At 44.2% G+C, this 17,416-nt stretch overlaps 1 protein-coding gene across 1 annotated transcript in view; it reads left to right on the plus strand.

Annotated features, from left to right (window-relative positions):
• plxnb1b (plexin b1b) overlaps positions 1-17,416 on the plus strand; it is an 89,823-nt gene that overhangs the window by 59,345 nt on the left and 13,062 nt on the right. The window contains exons 8-24 of the mRNA XM_080786030.1: positions 842-974; positions 2,260-2,416; positions 4,303-4,411; positions 5,059-5,167; positions 5,714-6,724; positions 7,160-7,294; positions 7,623-7,751; positions 8,102-8,195; positions 9,833-9,999; positions 11,265-11,416; positions 11,940-12,045; positions 13,255-13,391; positions 14,109-14,285; positions 14,649-14,832; positions 15,134-15,376; positions 16,265-16,444; positions 16,628-16,776. Of these exons, the coding sequence (XP_080642156.1) occupies positions 842-974; positions 2,260-2,416; positions 4,303-4,411; positions 5,059-5,167; positions 5,714-6,724; positions 7,160-7,294; positions 7,623-7,751; positions 8,102-8,195; positions 9,833-9,999; positions 11,265-11,416; positions 11,940-12,045; positions 13,255-13,391; positions 14,109-14,285; positions 14,649-14,832; positions 15,134-15,376; positions 16,265-16,444; positions 16,628-16,776 (3,372 nt within the window). The remainder of the gene's footprint in view (positions 1-841; positions 975-2,259; positions 2,417-4,302; positions 4,412-5,058; positions 5,168-5,713; positions 6,725-7,159; positions 7,295-7,622; positions 7,752-8,101; positions 8,196-9,832; positions 10,000-11,264; positions 11,417-11,939; positions 12,046-13,254; positions 13,392-14,108; positions 14,286-14,648; positions 14,833-15,133; positions 15,377-16,264; positions 16,445-16,627; positions 16,777-17,416) is intronic.

Genomic DNA, 17,416 nt, shown 5'->3' on the forward strand with positions numbered 1-17,416 from the left:
GTTACTTTGTAGATTTAGATTTACTTCACCCCTACAGTATATACATTTTGGCAAATTGAAAATAGCCAATTTACAAGCTCACAATGTGTCGCTATGCGACTCATTTAATTTGCACTGTAGGGTATTTCTACAGTGCAGTAATGGTACTTTTACTTATATATAACATTTGAGTACTTTTTTCACCACTGCAGGAACATTCCGTAATTCCTTAATTCCAAACAACAGATATGAGCAGATCACCTTCACCAATTACTGTAAAATACAAAATACAATTGAATCGTATAGATCAAATATAATAATAAATAAATGAAAATAAAGCAGAAAAGTACAGTACTGTAAAATAAAAAACGATGTATCTGTTGATTTTGTGCTAAGTATTAGCTACTTTTGTAGAAAAGAACAGCACTGTTGAGAATTACATAGTCCGCAGAATCTTTTTTGCAAAGCCAAGAAATGTTCAGTGGCACAGCATGTGTGCATGTGCCTCTGCCAAGTTACCATAAAAAGCTTGAGTCTGCGCTAATGGGATTGTTTTTCACTTCTGATAAAATAAATTCACCCTTCCATCTGTCTCCTTCCTACCAGTGACCACTGACCACTCTACCCTTCACTTGCACCACCTGTCCCCTTTTTTCCTCTCATCTCTTCTTCCATCTCTGCTTTTAAAGTTGCCACTATGTACGTAGCTAGAGTGCACCACTGAAAGTCTGTTGGTCTGTCTGTCCAAAATGTTCAAGTGCAAACTGAGAGCTGTGTGCAGCCTATCACGGATGATCTGCTTGTTTATTGTTTTCTTCCATTGAAAAGCTAAATGAATTAAAGCATTGAACGTATCCTCCAGGTGCGTGCTGCAGTCAGAATGTGGCCGTGGATCTCAGCCAGGACAGTGGTTGTGGAGCTTTGACATGGAGCAGCAGTGTCTGGCTGTCCAAGACCTCAGCCCCTCTAACATCAGCCGAGAGGAGAGGAGAACGGTAAGGTTGCAAGGACAGCCACGAACAAAAGTTTTGTCTTTCATTTTACTGAATAGTCACCTAATCAACATCATGTAAAAAACAAGCGACCATGCCCCTGACCGCAAACGACCTTCTCTGAATCCCATCCACACAAGCCCTACGCTCTACCCTGCTTACCTAAGAATGGATAAAGAAACAAATTCTACCCTGTTTACCTAAGAATGGATAAAGAAACACACTACCTTGTTTACCTAAGAATGGATAAAGAAACATGAAGTTGGAAGAAGATAAAGCAGTAGAGTTTTTCATCACTTTCTGGGACATTGAATGTGTTCTTTTCTAGGTTTGCTGCACATTGAATGGTTATATTTTGAATGAAGGTAATTTACGAGCCCTCTGTAGTAGTCCCTGTTGATTTGATGAAGTCTTCCTCGGTGTGGGTACTCCTGTTTGAGACTAGTAACTCAAGTTGCAAGACAAATCCCAGGTTATGAATAGAATATATATTCTACATGAAGGAACACAAACATTCACAGTATCTGTATAATGTGGCATGTACATGACATGCGCACCAACCCCAGATATAATTTTTTTATTATTCTTTTACCATTCACAGACCATGGCTTAGGTGGGATATTTAGCCTAGGACTCGACTGTATGTGTATGTGAGTGTGCATGCATGTTTTAGGTTGTTATTGTTGAGTGTCAGTGACTCAAAAGTAGATAATGATCAGAGTGTCGTCCTGGCCTGTCTGGATGTAGTGAAAAATACAAAGCTTCAATCATCCGTTATGGCGTTCCTTTGGTAAGCTTTAGAGATGAGGTAGATACCGTCTGACATTGTACAGTAAAGACTGAGGATAAGAAGAAGAATGGAGCACAGGAGGACTTTGTTTTAAAATGTGAATTGGTTGTGAAGTGGACTTGATTGGGTTAAAAAGCCTATAGTATCAAAGAAAATTCAGCTAGATTTAGGAAAAAAACTATTGCTATTTGCAGATTTTCTCAATCTCATTTGAATTACGTATTAGTATATTCTGATGCTTCTCATACTGATCCAAAATCTGCTTGTTAACTAATAATAATAATGTACCTTTATCCAAAGGCTAAACCCCTCGAGAGAGATGTATCATCTTGTTTTCGAGGGGGTCCTGATGGATAGAATTTGACCCATGGTCCAGAGCCTCTTTAAATCTGGTGAATTCTATAAAAAAAACATGAGTAGCTCTATGTGACCTATGTAGTCTGTTAATATTCTCCCGCTCTCTCTCTCTCTCTCCATTCCCTCCTCTCCGTGCTACAGCTGTCTCTGTCTGTCCCGGGCCTCCCTGTGTTAGAAGTCGGCGAGACCTACTCCTGTTTCTTCCATGACAGCCCGAGTCCCGCCACCATCACCCAGACGGGGCTCACCTGTCCCTCGCCGGACACCCACAGGGTGCCGATGGTGCCTCCGGGACAGGGTGAGTGCATTGTGGGACACATTGTGGGATAATTTAATCCCAGGATTAAACTGTGGTTTGGGACTTTGTTGGTAGGATTTGGGTGCTTCCCTGTGATTCAGCTTTATGTGTGCGCTTGTCTGTCTGTCTGTGTGTGTGTGTGTGTGTGTGTGTGTGTGTGTGTGTGTGTGTGTGTGTGTGTGTGTGTGTGTGTGTGTGTGTGTGTGTGTGTGTGTGTGTGTGTGTGTGTGTGTGTGGTCTAGTCTATGACTACCAATTCAGCCTCTGTTCTGTATGCAGTTGGAGCACATGGCCCAAACCTCTTACTAGGTTAGGTTAAAACAGCAGGGGACTAATCTCTTGTTTGTGACTAAACAGCTACAGTACCCAGTCATTACATTCACTCACTGTGCTTCTCTGTATGCAGCCTCAGAGGCATACCACTCTGGGTAATAGTGCTGCAAGGGATGCACATTATTTTTAAATCTGAATCTCTCTCTCAAGTGTCTTCTTTCTCTCCTCTCTGTCTCTCTCGCTCTGTCTAACACACGCGCACTATACGGTAATTCAACTCTCTTCGCATAATCCCATACCAAAACACCTTTCTCCACCCCGACTCCCCTTCTCACTCTGGTTCCCATGTGAGCCCTCACATTGGTGTGTCAGGCCTGTTATGGTTCTCAGGCTACAGGTTTAGGGACAGGCAGCCTGGGGGGTATTCGCTTGTGAGATAGACACACAAGACAGAAGACCATCAGATCCCACAGGCATTATCTAGGGATCCAGCCAGAGCTTACCTTCACTAAAAGAGGGTTAGGACGGGCACTGACTTAATATGGGCCGGAGACACAGCTGATTGCCTTTAAGACACTGTTGGCTGATGGTTTTGCAAAACAGGCGCCGTTTTTTCCCCATGTGTTTTTGATAATAGAGATTGTTTAGATTGTGGTTTTTATTATATATTGGCAACTCAGATTATTCATATTTTATGTTATACCTCCCGATTTTAACATTAAACAATTTTGTAAAGTTGCTGCTTCTATAAAAACAAGGCAAAACAAAAAGCATTGCTTGTACCATACCTTGGCGGTAAGCCAAGGTATGGTACTTGGATTGGACTCTCTTTTTTAAATGCATGAATAAGACCTCCTGAGATTAAAACAAACAATGGTGGTTTTTGTCATTGTTGTTGGTGGACAAAAGAACACATTTAAAGATGCAGAGACTTTATTTCAGCAATATTACCTGATACATTTCAGGTAGTGAGTTTTGTTTTTGCAATGGTTGTGTGTGTGTGTGTGTGTGTGTGTGTGTGTGTGTGTGTGTGTGTGTGTGTGTGTGTGTGTGTGTGTGTGTGTGTGTGTGTGTGTGTGTGTGTGTGTGTGTGTGTGTGTGTGTGTGTGTGTGTGTGTGTGTGTGTGTGTGTGTGTGTGAGCGTGAGCGCGCACACATTTTGTGTTTATGCATGCAAGTATTTATACACTGTTCTGATAGACACTTACTTCATCTCTTTATAATACGACTCGAAAGTGCTCTACATGTGGTCAGAATACAGTAGGCCTGCTGAGCCATGAACTCTGTTCTGTTTATGTCTGGGCTCCTTGCAGGGCGAGTGCACATGGTCTTTATTAGGGAGGGCTCTGTGTTTTGGCTGTCCAGACAGCCAAAGATCTTCTCCCACGTTCCCCTCCCCTCTCTGTGTTTTGAAGAACACTGTGATTTGGTACAGCCTCCACTAAGACTTAGCGATTCTAAGAAGATAAGCCTGGGCAAACATTTTCAGGGCCTGTTTGCTAGGTTCTGTAGCCAACTAAAACATTCATGTTTTAAATTTGATTTAATTATTATTTAATAACTTTCTCTCGTGATTTGCTTTCTGGTTGATTGTGTCCTCTCTCTCTCCTCAGATTATGTCACGGTCACCTTGTCGGTTCGCTTTGGTGATGTCATCGTCACAGAGAAGGATTTCACCTTCTATGACTGTACAGCTGTGAAAGAACTGTCTGGCAGCATGCAGTAAGTCACATGATCTATATCTTCTTGTTTTTTCCCCGCTTACATTTTCTTTCTTTTTGATTCTTGTTATGCCTCTGTACCCCAAAACATTCAATGTCCTGGGTGCTGTATTCTGCATACTGTATTCTGCATACTGCATACTGTCCATTCCAACCTTGAAAACCAAAGCTACAATTATGAATTGTATAATGTCTATCCATCTGGTCTAATCCAAACAGTAGTTCTATAGCCTGTAGGCGTGGTCCTTCTCCCCCCTTATATGCTGTGCTGTGTTGCCACGTATGTTCACTCAATTAACCAGTCTCTGCACGTCTGTTTGCCATCTCCACCACTGTGATAAGGAAGTAGGAACCAAGGTGAAATCCAATTAAAGCACTGACCTTTCTTACCACTGGAGGAAGATTGGTAGAAATGTGATTATTCTGCAGTATGTGGCATAAGATGCCCCTCTCTCTCTTTCCTTCTACCTATTGTGCTTTCTCTTACCTTTGTTGTTTTATTCATTTTTTAATCCTGCATATAGAAAATGGTGCCTCTCTGTAAACCGAGTCTTTGCAGGACTTTACAGGAGCAATATTATTTTATACTTGACTAATAACCTAAGTTAATATTTGACACGCTACCTTTTCCGTCTGTCTTGTTTCCAGTTGTCGTGGTTGTGTGTTGAGCAGATGGGGATGTAACTGGTGCGTCCACAAGCACTCGTGCACCCATAAGCCTACTTGTGAGGAAGGCGTTATCATTTACAACCAGCATGTAAGTTCATAATAACAAACAATTTCCCCTCGGGGATTAATAAAGTATTTTCCATTCCAATATAAGATCAAATGATCAGTCGGTGTTAAAGCAGTAAAGAACTGACCTTAACAAAACAACTGACTGTAAATAATTAGATATGGACAACCCCCAGTTTTGGTACAAGAGTTAAATTATCAGTTTTACACAAAACGCATGTACATAACAAATATCTCTGTAAGTTGTCGCTTAATACTGTAGCGTTGATGGGTAGATGTGTATCAAAGGTTTGCACAAATGTTTTCACTGTGCCTCATATTCCAACGCAAGCATACATCGTATTTAACAAATAATCACCTCCATTTAGCCTGTGTGGTCATGTGCATGAGTCATACGCGATGGTAACACGATAACGCCAGGCTACGTGTTCCACATCGCATTTACGTTTCTTGTCTATTTGAGTTAATTTATTTTCATCTTTTACTTTAGCTGTTTTTTTTATTTATTTTGGTCTCACCCTCTCCCCCATGTCTTTCCCGCCCCCGCACCCCCCCCTCACCCCCCCAGTTTAAACTTCCCACCTCAGCTCCTCCCACAACCAAAACCATTAAAGTTACAACGACCCCCGCAGCTACAACGGCTGCCCCAACAACCACCAGTACACTCCCTACCACCACCACCACCACCACAACAACTACAACTACTGCCATGACAACAACAACCACCAAAGCCCCTACGACTGTAGCCACCACTCAGATGGCTACAACAACTCCCAAACCTACCACCACCACACAGCCCACCACCACCACACCTGAACCCACCGCGCCACCCGCAACAACTCCACCCACCCAGCCTCCTACCACCCTGCCGCCCACCACACTCGCACCAGTCACGACCCGGCTGCCTGTGCCCGATGTAGCCACGGGAGAAGAAGAGGAGTATAATAAAGCAGAGGAGCTCGTCATGGCGCCTGAAACCGTCAGTGAAACCGAAGCCCCGGCTCCTACGGCGGCCGAGACTGAGGTTGTCGAGGTTGACACGGAGCTGGTGCCAGTCACGGCAGCAATGGACGCCTCACAACTGTCTGACCCTGACGCCGTGATGCCCCTCATGATCCCGGTCCCCGAGGAGTCTGCCCCTCTGGAGGTGGTAACCGAGTCACCCCAGGAAGCAGAGGAATGGCAGAGCCCAACGGACGCCCCCATTGAGACCACCCAGGGCTTCTCGGGCTATGCCCTGCCCACCCCCTTCCCCATGGGGGAGCCAGCTGAGTCGGAGCCCGACTTCAACCTGGACCTGACGGAGCCCCCTACGCCCCTACCCCGTCTAGACATGCAGCTCCTCACCGAGGCGGCCGACCAGGACGCCGACCCAGAAGTGCTCCTTCTACCGAAGGAGGAAGTGGTGGAGGGCAAGGCCGAGGCCGCCTCCGACGCGGACAACGACACGACGACCTTCTCGGCCACCGTGCTGTCGGGCGACGGGGAAGTTGACCACGCCCCTCCTGCCTACCTTCGCCTGATGGACGCCGACAGGGAGCTGGACTACCAGTATGACTCTGCAGATGCCCTCCTCCCGGTGAGTTCCGGCCCTCAGCTGTTCTCCACCTTCCCAGCTCTTGACTGGACTCGGCTCTCGCCTCTCGGTTGTAAAATCCCACCTGAACCACCGTCTGCACTCGCTCCCTTGCTTTTCCTCTCACTGTCGTCTCTCAACTGTGTTTTTGGCTTCTGCTTTGGACGCTGATGTGAAAAACACAAGAAAGGTCCTCTCACCAGCAGTATATATTTTTTCATTTGTGTGTGAATGTTTCGCGTTTTATTATTTAATTAATGGCCCATGTTAACAGTTCAACCGTCATACTCACTTAAAAAGACTGTTTTCTTTGAGAGGTTTCGGATGTTTCTGTGTGTATGATCTGTCTGGCTGTGTGTGCAGCGCAATGGCTGTGTGTGTGTGTGTGTGTGAGGCGTGTGTGTATAATGTTGCTGCTGTGTGTCTGGACCACCACAGGGTGACGAGGGCTCGCTCGTCAGCTGGGGATCCTCAGCTTGTCCATGTGTGGAGAATGTCCAGGGGTCACGTCTGTTACCGGTCAAAGTTGAGAAGAAGATCACTCTGCTGGCCCGCAACCTACATCTCTATCAGGTAATACACACACGCACACACTTTATTAGCCAACGGTGACTATTTTGACACACATACACACATGCATGCATGAAACACACACACACACACACACACACACACACACACACACAAAACAAATATAATGCACAATGTAAAGCACTTTGGATGGATGAAGGAGCTATAAAAAAGCACCTTTTTACTTATGTAAACACAAATACGTATAGCAAAATGTAACACACTCCCATCATGTCAAGCTCAATTCATTATACTCATACGAAAGGCGGTGTTGTTGAAGCGTAATAATGTAGGCCTAACAGATTGTATTCCACTGTGGTGTACACTACAGGACGAAGACTTGAGTCAGGACTATGAGTGTGTGTTGGTGATCGAGGGCAGGACAGTGGTTGTGGATGCCTACGTGGAGACGGATGAGAGGAATCCATCCCTCTTTGACATCACCTGTCAGCTACACCAGGTCTGTCTTATAGTCGCACGTAGTCTCATACATACATACAAGTTATTACATTAATTACACTGTCATAACCAATATGGGAATATCCTGGCCTTTAGTCCAACATTTTTTGTTTTTGGTTAGTGACATTATCATTGCTCTGTATTTCAGGTAACATCACATGCTTTGAAATGTTGGTATTTTGTGGGCAATGTGAATGGATAGCAAAAAAACCCCAATAAACCTTAAATCAATACATTTTTGTTGTACCTGCCGTCGGACCTGCCGATATTAAACTAAATGTGTGCTAAAATCATCCGAGATAAAAGAACAGTCCACATTCTCTGACCATGTGGTGCCGTTTGTTTGTTCAGTACTCGTACACGGCTGTGGTGGAGGAGTACAACGCCATGGTGTACGTGAAGAGGAGGGACACCTTCCATGTTGACAGTGCTCCTAACCTCTATGGTGAGTTCTATACACTGCATGCTCCTAACCTCTATGGTGAGTTCTACACTGCATGGCTGACAGTGATCCTAACCTCTATGGTGAGTTCTACACAGCATGGCTGACAGTGCTCCTAACCTCTATGGTGAGTTCTACACAGCATGGCTGACAGTGCTCCTAACCTCTATGGTGAGTTCTACACTGCATGGCTGACAGTGCTCCTAACCTCTATGGTGAGTTCTACACAGCATGGCTGACAGTGCTCCTAACCTCTATGGTGAGTTCTACACAGCATGGCTGACAGTGCTCCTAACCTCAATGGTGAGTTCTACACAGCATGGCTGACAGTGCTCCTAACCTCTATGGTGAGTTCTACACAGCATGGCTGACAGTGCTCCTAACCTCTATGGTGAGTTCTACACAGCATGGCTGACAGTGCTCCTAACCTCTATGGTGAGTTCTACACAGCATGGCTGACAGTGCTCCAAACTCCATGGTGAGTTCTACACTGCACAGACAGACAAGCACTGGCAGACTGAGTGGGAGGCCCTCACAAGAGACGGGAAGAAAGGTGGAAATTACATGCAACGCAGGCAGGAATGACAACTTTTCACCTTTCATTGACATTATCAGTTGTGAATCAGAAATGGATCACGTACTGTACAAGAAGGGGCACTCAAAGTGAAAGTGTGCTGCATGTCTACTCAAAGTGAAAGAGAGCTGCAATTTCTTCCTGTGCTGAGTGATGTTTGGAAGTACGTAAATCGACTGTCTACAAAAGCAGGCTGGTTTACATTCAGAATGGGATTTAAGAGAGAATGCTGCATTGTTGGTGAAGCAGGGATTAATTGCAATTGGAGCTGGTCATGGCTGCAATTGGAGCTAAAGAACAAGGATATGGGATGTTTTCTAGAAAATACATGAAACAAAAGGTGTCTGTCTTTTCCCTCTTTTCACATTTCTTCTTCAGTTCTTCCTTTGTCCTATCCAGTTTGTGAGCATGAAAGTTCTCTGGCTAGAATCAAACTGGGGACATGATCGTGATGATTCTATTATTGACTGGCACGTTCCTGAGATTTTTATTTTGCTTTACCGTTTACCCTTTCTTTTCTCTTTCTATGCTTTCAGTTCCACTGTACTGTATTTGTTTTATTTTAAAAACCAATATGCAGGTTGAGCTGCAGCCAGGAGCACCGGCAGCTGTGTTATTACTGTAACGCAGTGTTCCATGTCATATACTAGTGGTTGTTTATCTACTGTCAACATATGGATAATGTCCTCCGTTCTGCGCATCCCCAAGGACAGAGAGAACAATCACTGGATACATTAACACACACACACACACACACACACACACACACACACACACACACACACACACACACAGACACACACACACACACACACACACACACACACACACACACACACACACACACACACACACACTTCATGGTCTCTGTGCAGCTCTTCTTATTGGTCTTTCTCTCTCGCTTCTCTGATTTTGCACCTTGGTACACAGCGTTCCCACTTTCGTACACACGTTTGCTCCCGGTTCACTGTACAGTATGTTTGACTGTATTTACCTACTGTGTTCTAATCCTGCGGGTTTTCCTTTTTAAAACACCCCCCTCCCTCCCTCTCTCCCCCACTCACAGTGACTCTGTACAACTGTTCAGTGGGGCGTTCTGACTGCAGCCGCTGTCACACGGCTCACCACAAGTATGGCTGTGTGTGGTGTGGTGGCGCCCATGCCAGCTGTCTGTACACGGACTCTTGCAGTGAACCCATAGAGAGGACCTGTCCCGCCCCGGTCATACACACCGTGAGTACCACTGCTCTGACGTAGCAGCACTCTCTCACCTTTTCCCTGCATCAGTCTCTCTCTAAAAAGCGTAATTCAGACCAAAGATTTGCGAAGAGAGGAAATTGTTTTAAAACTCCATATACAGTATACTTTGGCATGTCGGTGGTGGATGCAACACTTTCAGTCGACGGGGCATAAATTAAGTATTTCAGTATTAACTGAAATTCTCCCCCTCAAGGATGAGGTTCGTATAATAAAGAAAAGAATAATCTAGTGCAGTGACAATCTAACTAAATGTTTTTTACTAAGGAGTGCTACATGGCTGTGTGATATGTGTCTCTGTTGGCCAACCCAACATGATAGGATAGGATAGGAGTGTAGGACGTTACCTCTGCTACGGCTTCTCTGATTTATTTTTTTCAATTTTGGGGCTTTTAGGTAAATTAAGAAAACAAGCTCTGTAATTAACAGACTTATGGTATTAACACAAGATAATCTACACTGATCAACATACTTTATTTGAAGCCAGAAAGCTGCTTCAAAATTCAAGGTTGAGATATTAACAGGTGCAAATAGAACAACATGTAAAGGCTTATGTTAACCACAGATATATTTTTAGATGCCATTGTCATTGGAAATCCAATGAGGGAAACTCACTTAAGACTCACTGTACTACAAACTGTAGCACTCTATTGATGCAAGACTACAGACAAAGTATATGGACACATATTATTAACATTGCAGAACATAATACTGGAAGTATTGTAGAATGTATGTTAATGACAGTGTTGGAGAAGTCAGTGTGCCAACAGAAGTAGTTATGACAAAGTGGACTAAGCGGGGAACAATCCTACGTTGTACTGAGCACACTGTTGAGGCAACGTAGTGCATGAAAATATATTGCATAAGTGAATTGCATAATCTTGATTGATTACACAGTAAAATCCTCAGCGTTAATTAAACTCTGAGGATAATTAAACTCTGAGGGTTTTACTGTGTATTATTATCATGAAACAGTTGTGGAATAAAGTGCCTTACCCGGCGAGGACCTAGTTTATTAAAGCGCCTTTGTTTTTCAAATTCTTCTATACAGATGCACCTATTTTTGTCACTAGTAGCGTTCCCAGCAACTCTCCAGCTCCATCTAGTTTCTGTTTACTTACATGGCATCATGGCACACACACTTGTTCACTTTCTAGATTTCACAGGTTCCACAGATTTAATTTGTATCATAATATATAATGTTTCCCCCTGCTGTAACATTGTTGTCACATCCCTTCTAGATTGAGCCATTGTCCGGCCTGTTGGAAGGGGGGACAGTTGTGACCATCTCAGGCTCCAACTTGGGCCAGAAGGCAGGGGACATCCAGAACTCTGTGTCTGTAGCAGGGGTTCCCTGTGCTGTTATCGACAACCTCTATGAGATCTCCACCAGGTACACAGTGGTTGCTGCAGGTGGATGGTGGTGTTGGTTAATTGGTTTGAGATTTTGTGTGGCTGTATTGTTGTTTTATATCAATACTGAGTCTGACATTCAAAAGCCTACAGTTTTTTTTATTATGTTATATTCTGCTAAGTTGAATGTTTCTGCACAGATTGATGGATGCCTTCGTGGGCTGGGCAAAATGACATGTTATTATAGAGTTTGAAATCAATTTAAAATGGATTGTCTTGCTTCAGAAATGTGTGGCCGTCAGCCTGTCAGCCTCTTAGATTTAATTCCTGACATTATGACTTTTTGAAATGGCAAACCCTTCATCCAACAGCAGTGTTTTGTGAGGGTGTTTATGTGTAGCAGTGTGCATGTGGCATTTTCTTTTTTCTTTTTTTTCTCCATTCTTTTTAAGGTCTTTATTGGTCAATGGCCACACAACACAGCTGGTAGCAACATTGCGAACGGTGACATTTCTGTGACTGTTCAAATTAAAAATAATCTAGAAATAATTTCTTCCCTCCAGGATAGTGTGCCGGACCAAGGCTAGTGGAGGAGAGAAGATGGGCCATGTGTCGGTTGAGGTGAATGGAGGAGGGATTGGCTGGTCCAGTCAGGAATTCAGCTACCAGGTGATAATTCATAACAGCATTAAGCCTGGTGCACACCATCAAGACGTCGTAGGGCAGAGGGGACTCATGGTTGCATGCAGGGGTGAATTTACCCAGGCTGACAGCTTCCCCCAACCATATGGGCGGTGGTGGCTCAGAGGTGGAGTGGCTGGATGGGTTCCCAGTTCGAACCTGGGCTCCCCCAGAGTTAGTGTCGAAGTGTCCTTGAGCAAGACTCTGAACCCCTAATTGCTCCTGGTGTGCAGGTTGGTGCCTTGCATGGTTTCCTCTGTCATCGGTGTATGAATGTGTGAATGGGTAAATGTAATGCACAATCTATGTAAAGTGCCTTGGACCATTTATATTTAGATCCATGAAAACGATGGATTACACTGGGTGTATATGTAATGTATTTAACAATATTAACCCTAATCTTAACCTCACAAAAACTAATACAAAAATCACATGTGTGAAGTGAGGGGCGCTAATATAATAAAGTCTAACTCATGTTGATTAGGTGATGTGATGTAAAACAAACATTAAATTCTCTTTATTTTTTAATTTGTTAATGGCATTTAATGTGAGTCGGGACAAGATGACAATTTTCCCTTCATTGTCAATGGCGTTTTTAAAACAAACTAAAAACAAACATTAAACCTATATAGGAGGGGCTAGCGCCCCTCAATGGGCCACCTGGGCCAATGCTCTGGGAAAAAGGCTCTCCCCCTCTGATACAGACTGAGTAGACAAAAATGGTACCATATTATCATTAGCATCATTGGTGAGAACCAGTTATATATGAAGACAGGTTGAAAATGTGTGAAGTGGTGACATATTAATAATGTTACTACAATAACAGATATACAAGCTCGCGCATCACATTTTATGACTGTGTAATGTGGCTATTTTTGAAAGAAAAAATGTAAATCAGCTGCATAATTGCTGACACAGATGTTAAATAAGTAAAATATGGGTCCTATTCTTTTTTTTTTTTTTCGGCTTTCGCCTTTATTTTTTATTTTTTATGGAGGGACAGACAGTAGGCTGACAGGAAATGGGGAGAGAGATGGGGGGAAGACATGCAGTAAAGGCCGTCGGGATCGGGAGTCGAACCTGGCTCACTGCCAGGCTCGGACTACCGGCCAAGGTGACTGGACCACTGAGCCACGGCCCAGAAGGGTCCTATTCTTAATCCATCTCTCCTGCCCCCCCCCCCCCCCCCCCCCATAGGACCCCTTTGTGATGGGAGTGTCTCCAGAGAGGGGGCCCAAGGCAGGGGGCACATCTTTGACAATCACTGGCCGCAACCTGCTGACCGGCCGCCCCACGGAGCTGTCAGTCACTGTGGGAGGAGTGCCCTGTAACATGTGAGTCACAAAGACAATACATGCATACATGCATAGTGGTGCACACACACACACACACACACGGCCAGTTGTATACTAATGTTACCAGTAAGACACCCTGAGGGCGAGAAGCGACCTCGCCCTGAAAGTGAGGTCGTGCTGAAACAACAGAGCTTCTTAATACGGCACAGTTAAGAAGCAGGAGTTAAACTTAAATCTGGTGTCCGTGAGGTCAGATGTAGAGTTGCTGGCCAGCTCCAGACATGCAGATCTAGGTGATGATGATCCAGACTTCTCCATGACATGCACCATATATGGAGCGTGTCTTGAGAGGACAGGGTTTGATGAGGTCAGATCAGCATATGGAATGTCAGAACAGGTCAGCTCCATATATAGAGATCTAAGAGTTGGATGAGGTCAGATCAACATATGGAATGAATTCTGTATTGGCCATATATGGAGCGTGTCCATGACCTACGGTCGCAATTAATGTAGGCTACATGTATAGTATGTGCAAAAACATGCAACAAACACATACAGTATGTTTTGAACACACACATTCTTCACCAAACCTACAGTACAATTTGACAAATTTCTCCTAATCATCATCCTCCTGCCTCTCTCTCTCTCTCTCTCTCTCCTCTTCACCCACGGACCCTCCCTACGTGCCATCTGCACCGCTCTCTGCCTCTCCGTGACCTCGACCCGTCCGTCTGACCTCTGTTCCTCCTCCTACAGGGTGTCTGGGGTGCAGGAGGCCAGCGTGGTGTGTGTGACGGGCAGCGCTAACAAGACGGGGGCGCAACGCGTCACCCTGCACTACGGCAGCAGCCAGCGGCATCTGCACACCTCCGCCTACCACTACACCCCCAACCCCAACATCACCTATGCCACGCCCAACAAGAGCTACCTGGAGTAAGTGTGCGCGCGTGCGTGTGTGTGTGCACGCAGTGGTGGAAAGTAACTAAGAACATTTACTCAAGTACTGTACTTAAGTACAATTTTGAGTTATTTGTACTTTACTTGGGTATTTTCAATTCCTAATACTTTTACTTCTACTCCACTACATCCACTGTATTTATTTGAAAACTTTAGTTACTAGTTACTTTGTAGTTTTGTTATTGCAAAACTACACATACATTACCCAATTCAGCCCTATAAACATTTCTACCATCCCATCACTGTGTGTGCGTGTGTCTGTGTGCGCCCCCTGTGTGTGTGGTGTTGACATGGCGACTAATTGGAACACTCAAATCCTCCCCTTTCGTCTGTGTGCAGCGGAGGACGGCAGATCTATGTAACGGGACATGACCTGGATGTGGTTCAGGAGCCCAGGATGGTGGTCAGTGTCTCTCCCTACGAGTCCGCCAAGAGGAGGAAGAGGAGGAGCAGCAGGGGGAGGCAGCCCAGAATGGTGCCTGACCCCACTTGTCCTGAAGACCCACTCTGCTCTATCAAGCAGGTGTGTGTTGTGTCTCTGTCTTCTAGGTCAGATGTTAAAATGAAAGAATATTTGTCACAACGAAACTGTCTATTTAAGCTAAATCGGCTACATGGCTCTGTTGTGTTTCTGAAGGTTAGTTTGTCGTTGTGCAAACTTAAAATTTCCAATATTCACTGTTATTTTCATGAATTACTCTTAGAAGTAGCGGCTTCAGTAGCATACGATGCTAGCATACTTCAGTAGCATACGATGCTACTGAAGTATATGCAGTAGCATATACGACTGCTTTGAAACATTTTTCTCTCCCTCCCTCTCTCAGTTCGGAGAGCGCTGTGAGGTCAACTCTTCCACGCTGATCCTGTGCCGCTCGCCCACGGTGGACTCGTCCGTGTTAGGGTCAAAGGTCACGGTAGAGTTCCTGCTGGACAACCTGCACTTCGACTTCAACAGCCTCAACCCTCAGGGCTTCAGCTACGAGCCCAACCCCAAACTGCAAAGCCTCAACGAGCAGGAACCGCTCAAGGCCTACCGTTACAACCCTGGCAGCTTCATCCAGCTAGAGGTAAGGACCACAGGGAACAGGAAAGACTATTTCTCTGTGTACTCGAGTTTGTGCATACAGATCAAGGTCTATTTTATTCAGCTTTACTGATGTAATTTAATATACACTTCTCTGTAAAGTTGTGAAGCCAGATTTGGAATCACAGACATACTGTATGTTTAATGAATTACTTGCATTCACACACCCATATTTTTTTTATATCAAGGACTAATGTTTAGTCAATGAACAGGACAGTTGCAGTACGTGTACAGTATTTGTGGTAGTAGAGATGTATTAGTTATAATAATATACATTATGGTAGCAATGCCAGCAGCAATGGTGGTAGTTGTAATGATAGCTGGAGGGAGCACTGTACAATTAGAGCTCTATAGAATAATAGTAATTTGGACTTCTCTCCTTTGCGGTATTTTGTCACTGTTATTTGCATTCAGCAAAATGTGGCAACTGCATTTTAACCTCATGCTTTTATTTATTTATTTATTTATCAATAAATATATTTATTGCATTTTTACTTTTTTTTTCTCCACAAACAGTACAACAAAACAATATATGACGACACAAAATCAGACAATACAATAACTTTAAATGACGAAAGAAACCAAAACAAAAGGCACACAATTCAGCACAATAAGGGCACTTAGTCTGATATCAACACCTCACCTGTGTGTTCTTATGGCCACCAAACATCTGCAGAGAGTACAATTATCCAGCTCCAGACTCATCAGTTAAATGAGATAGATCGACGCATTGTGAGCTTGTAGATCGGTTATCGGCTTGTAAGCCGATTATAACCACACCTACCATACACTTATGGTCCAGCCGACCACAATACTTGCGCGTTCTGCTTGCGCAAGTAATCATTAAATTCTCACTCATATCTGACCACAGGGAGAGAACTTGGACCTGGCCATCACTAAGGAGGAGGTGGTAGTGTTGGTGGGGGAAGGGGTCTGTGCCGTGAAGACTCTGACCAGAAACCATCTCTACTGTGAGCCCCCACCCCAGCAGCCCGCTCCGGGCCCTCACGGCAAGAGACGCGAAGGCTCGGACAATCTGCCGGAATTCAGAGTGAGATTTCAATAAACACTCAGGGTTTTATTGAGTAGGACACAAACTCATGTCAGAACAGCTCACTGGGTGTTTCCTTTGTCATGGTGAATGTAGCGGAAACCTGGGGTTCAGAGACTTCACTGTTCATAAACCCGACATGTATTGCCTTTTATGCCTGTGTGCTTGTATGTGTTCTTTTAGGTCCATATGGGCAACTTGAACTTCTCCCTGGGCAAGGTGCAGTATGACAGCCTCAGTCTGTCCACCTTTCCCCTGGAGGCCCAGATAGGAGTTGGCGTCGGAGCCTCCATCGTGGCCCTCATCGTCCTCATCATTGTGCTTATCTACAGGTGGGTGGATGGATTATCTATTCTCTATTATGTGTGTGAGCCTCGTTGCTCTACTGATACTGACAATAAGCCACTCTGACTTATTTACTTATTATATAAGGCAGGGATACAGCAGAGGACCTTGGTAGGCAGTGGTGCTTTTTAAGTACCATGTTATGCAAATTAAAAGACCATACCAGTGGTCTGATATGTTTAGACAAAGCATGAAGTGGTTTGTTTGATGTTCTAATTGGAATCAGTTTTGTTCATTACAGTATGGAAATCAAATTGCAGAGACTTGAAACGAGCCATAATTTTGTTTTAACACATTTAACGGGGCAGATTGATTTCACGAAATTGTCCTATTAACAGCACAATGTTGTTTAGCCAACACTGATGTATTCCGGTAAGTTCAGTAATATTTGAATGAAAATGTAAACACGAAATCTAATAAGATGGGGTCTAATAACGCACAGCACCTCCCTGTTGAGCTCTATTCATTCCATTGTAAAATTAAAGTCTATTTGATCCTATTTGATCAAATTTGCCTATGATCGTTCCAGTGGTTTGCAAGCTTATCCCTAAACAGACTGATAGACCCATTTGTAGACAGAGCCTCACAGTCAAAATAAAGCCATTAACTGAAAAGTTGTCTCTGTTT

Source organism: Protomyctophum bolini, assembly GCF_963924005.1.
Source record: "Protomyctophum bolini genome assembly, chromosome: 2".
Classification (NCBI taxonomy): Eukaryota; Metazoa; Chordata; class Actinopteri; order Myctophiformes; family Myctophidae; genus Protomyctophum; species Protomyctophum bolini.